The following is a 4440-nucleotide window of genomic DNA, read 5'->3' on the forward strand; positions in this document are numbered from 1 at the left end:
AAATGTATGAATATTACTATTCGCTTTCCATTCTTCAATGGATCATCATATGCACCTTCTAGAATAAGCATACTTCACTAACAGACTATTTTAAATCTGAATTTCTCCCACATAGTATTTATATGAGGTTGTACTGCCAATTCTAAATCCAGTAGAGGGGTGAATTTAGACTAGCAATATTATTTTTAATGATTCAAGTATGTGAAAAAAGCATCCATTGATTAAATCTGTAATTAAATTTTTCTTTATTTAAACTGAACAGTATACAGTTGCATTCTTATAGTACTTGTCAATCAGAGCAAAAAATAAAACTCATCCTAAATGAGGCAACATAATGACAGAAGTTTTTGTTTTTCATCTTTGGAATTAACCCATTGGACTTCTGTATCTTTATGATTACTTCTAGTGCTTCTACACTATGGTTTTATGTCTTGGGATAATTAATAAATTTAGTACTGGGTAGAGATAAAGAAGTGAGTTATGGATATATAAGTACTTGAGACTCAAATAGTGCTAATTAAATTGCTTCAACAGGTGTGGAGTGGCCGCAGGAGAGGTGTTCGACCATACTTACAGTGGGGGGACTCCCTCTAAGTTAGGTGAAAAGTAGAGTTATTATTGTCTGGGATCCTGGTGAACAGTTTGGGGTCGGAGTACACCAGGATATCATACTAGGGGGCTTTAATAGAAAATACAAATTAGTAAAAGAATGCAGAGGGCAAGCAAGAGAGTTACCAGCTAGGAAGTGGGAATTCCACATTCCACAAAAACTGAAGGAAGGAAATGTCTATTAAAATTTGGGGTTCTGCGGATGAGGAGAAAATGGTCTAGTGTTTCCCCCAAAATTGAGCCTCAAGCACAATATATCTACAAAAACTCAAAGGCCTTGATAGTTGAAGTTATGAAGTTATGTTATGTCTCAATTATGGAATTTACATCTAACTTCAGGAGGTAGAAATCCCAAAGCTGACAGTGCCAGACTTTTAAAATGGAGAAGAATTCACTAGAAGTACTTGGTTGCATGGGAATAAGACTGCATTATTGGGAGCAGTATTTTGTTTCTGCTTTCCATTTTAAACTTGGAGAAAAGAAGGGAATGCAGGTTGCCCAGGACTCTTGACAGAGTTGGGAAATGTTTTCACCTTAACAAGAGATATGTTAAGCATTTTTAGCTGGAGAAAAACTCGTGTCTAGATGGAATATACAGTAATAGCACACTTTGCTCCCTGATGTGCTGCCCGCCAGGTGGATGGAGAACAAGAACAGCACAGTGGTGACTGAATTCATCCTCCTTGGTCTGACCCAGTCTCGAGAGATTCAGCTTCTGGTCTTTGTGCTGATCCTGATTTTCTACCTCATCATCCTTCCTGGAAACTTCCTCATCATCCTCACCATAAGGTCTGACCCTGGGCTCACAGCCCCTCTCTACTTCTTCCTGGGCAACTTGGCCTTCCTGGATGCCTCCTACTCCTTCATTGTGGCTCCCAGGATGCTGGTGGACTTCCTCTCTGAGAGGAAGGTGATCTCCTACAGAGGCTGCATCACCCAGCTCTTCTTCTTGCACTTCCTTGGAGGTGGGGAGGGGCTACTCCTTGTGGTCATGGCCTTTGACCGCTACATGGCCATCTGCCGGCCTTTGCACTACTCAACTGTCATGAGCCCTAGAGCCTGCTATGTGATGTTGCTGGCTCTGTGGCTTGGAGGCTTTATCCACTCCATTATCCAGGTGGCCCTCATCCTCCACCTGCCCTTCTGTGGCCCAAACCAGCTGGACAACTTCTTCTGGGATGTGCCACAGGTCATCAAGCTGGCCTGCACTGACACCTTTGTGGCGGAGCTCCTGATGGTCTTCAATAATGGCCTAATGACCCTCCTGTGCTTCTTGGGCCTTCTGGCCTCCTTTGCAGAGTACGTGGGTCTTCCTCTGAGGGGAAGAGCAAGGCCATGTCCACGTGCACCACACACATCATTGTTATCTTCCTCATGTTTGGGTCTGGCATCTTCATCTATACTCGGCCCTTCAGAGCCTTCCCAGCTGACAAGGTGGTTTCCCTCTTTCATACTGTGATCTTTCCTTTATTGAATCCTGTAATTTATACCCTCCGCAACCAGGAAGTGAAAGCTTCCATGAAGAAATTGTTTCATCAGCACATACTCTGAAAAAGGAAAAGGGGGGGAAAGGAATCAGAAAATCTGAAATTGATGTATTCATTTCTGTAATACTGCCTTTATTGAGGACCTTCCGTTAGTCTGGACTCTTCTAGGCCCTGAAGAAACAGTTAATAAGACAGTCATTGTTCATTGTTATCTTGAAGGTACTTGAGTGGCAATAAATAGTTATTAAGATAAAAAGTAAATACCATGGTTTCAGGAGACAATATCATTCTGAAGAAAAAAAAAATAGCAAGGAAAAGTGAAGTGATAGACTGTGATTCTGGATTTCAGGCAGTTAATTTACTTTTCTTTGCTAAATAAGTCCTTCTTGAGGAACTGACATTTTGACTGATAAACTGAGAGTCAATCAATCAAACATCTGGGATAGACAAGGGTTACAGGTGGTACCAAGGCTGGAAGATGATAATAAGCTTGGTATATTTGAGGAGCACAGCAAAGTCCAAGTTGGTTAGAATATCGTAAGCAAATGTAAAAATGATTAGAATTAGAACTGGAGATACTGATAGTGTCTAAAACGTATGGCCCACAAAGTAGATAGGAAAATTTTAATTTTATTAAAATTGCAATAGGAAGTCCTTCTAAGCAACATAATGATTCCTCTACCACAGGTTTATAAATGACTTAGGGTCTGTAAACTCAAGATTCTGCACAGATGTCACAGAGTTGAAAAATACCATTAAGAGAAAAATATTTCACTTTCTTTTTTTGCTAGACCTTCTTGATTACGCCTCGTATATTTTTATGACTTCTTGCAATGTTTGATTTATCCCCAATAGCTTTAATTGAGTATAATGATGATAGTTCCCTGGCAGACCAGTCAGAATTCTGAGTCAGATAGCAGAAAATGTGCTAGTTATTTTTAAATGAAATGTCCTTTAATGAAGAGAATTATGTGCTGACAAAATAATGGAAAGTCTGGAAGGGCATCCAGACTACTTGGATGGGCATCCAGAGAGGACTCCTGGAACAACTCAGGGTTGTCAAGGGTCTGGTCCTTCCTACAATTTAGCCATTTTCTGTTTGAAAAAAAATAACTTTGACTTCACTTGGGATCAAGGTGATCCAGAATCACTGTGCATCTGTCAAATCTCTTCTAGTCAAAAAGAAGCCTCTCCACCACCACCTCTCTAGTTAACTTAATCCAAATTCAAATCTTGCATGAGTCTGATGAACAGCCCACATTTAAAACATATATGGAATTCCCAATACAGGGAAGTCTAGCACTAATTTTTAAAATATTTTATTTTAATAATAATCTAAGAATCAAATACTTGTGAATAACACATGATAAAAATATTCAAACCATAGAAGAAATGACCTCAATCCTCAAGTAACCACTCCCCTCAAATCTCACTCTCAGTTTATCATCTACTGTTTCACTGAGAAAAAGGGAAGAGAATCCCTCAATGTCCTATCACAGAGGCTATCTGAACACTTGCCTGCCACCTATTTCCTTTAGTCTCTCCTGATACCGGATGACCTGATACTCTACCTGTGCATTGGGTTCTGTCCCCTCCTTGTGCAAGGCAGTAACTGTGGTAGCTCTCCCTTTTCTTTCTATACCGCAAGGAGTTTTTCTCCCTCCTCAAAAAACAACATTTCCTTCATCCTCCATAAAAACAATTTGACACCTTTCTCTCTGTGTTACTTCCTTTTTCTCCTTCCCTTTACAATAAAGCTCCATAAGGGTTTTTTACATTTATTTTTAAGTTAATAGGCATTTTTTCAGGGTAGTGTTAGCTTTATAGAAATTTGAGTAGAAAAAATACAGCATTATTTTATGTCCTCTTCTCTTAGCCCCAAATTAATTTCTTTTATTTTAAACATCTTGCATTAGTGTAGTATATTAATTATAACTAATAAGCATTGAACATTATTATTAAATAAAGTTCATAATTTCTGTAAGGATTCTCACTTTGTTTTGTAGAGTTTTATGGATTTTGATAAATACTTGCTATCTATTTTGATAAATGCTTTTCATCATTACAATGTACTACAGAATAATTTGACTGACCAAAAAATCCCTGGTATGTCACCTATTTATCTTTTCCCTCCTTGCCCCCAACTAAGCCTTGACAATCACTGATTTTTTTGACTGTCTATGTAGTTCTGCATTTTCTAGAATGCTGTGCAGTTGGGAATCATATAGCATGTAGCTTTTCAGACTCGTGTTCATACTCTACTTCCAATTTATTTCCCTTCCAACTCACCCAGTTATGCCAGTAAAATGCCCCTGAGATTATGAACAATGCCCAGTGGTCCTCA

The 4440-nt window shown here is 39.0% G+C and overlaps 1 protein-coding gene across 1 annotated transcript; it reads left to right on the top strand.

The window, feature by feature from the left end:
* Nucleotides 1-1249: 1249 nt before the first annotated feature.
* LOC124977766 (olfactory receptor 4N2-like) lies at nucleotides 1250-2160 on the top strand. Its single transcript, XM_047541571.1, is given in 2 exon segments — nucleotides 1250-1913; nucleotides 1916-2160. Coding segments are annotated over 2 exon segments (909 nt in total).
* Nucleotides 2161-4440: the final 2280 nt, after the last annotated feature.

This window comes from Sciurus carolinensis, chromosome 2, assembly GCF_902686445.1.
Source record: "Sciurus carolinensis chromosome 2, mSciCar1.2, whole genome shotgun sequence".
Taxonomy (NCBI): domain Eukaryota; kingdom Metazoa; phylum Chordata; class Mammalia; order Rodentia; family Sciuridae; genus Sciurus; species Sciurus carolinensis.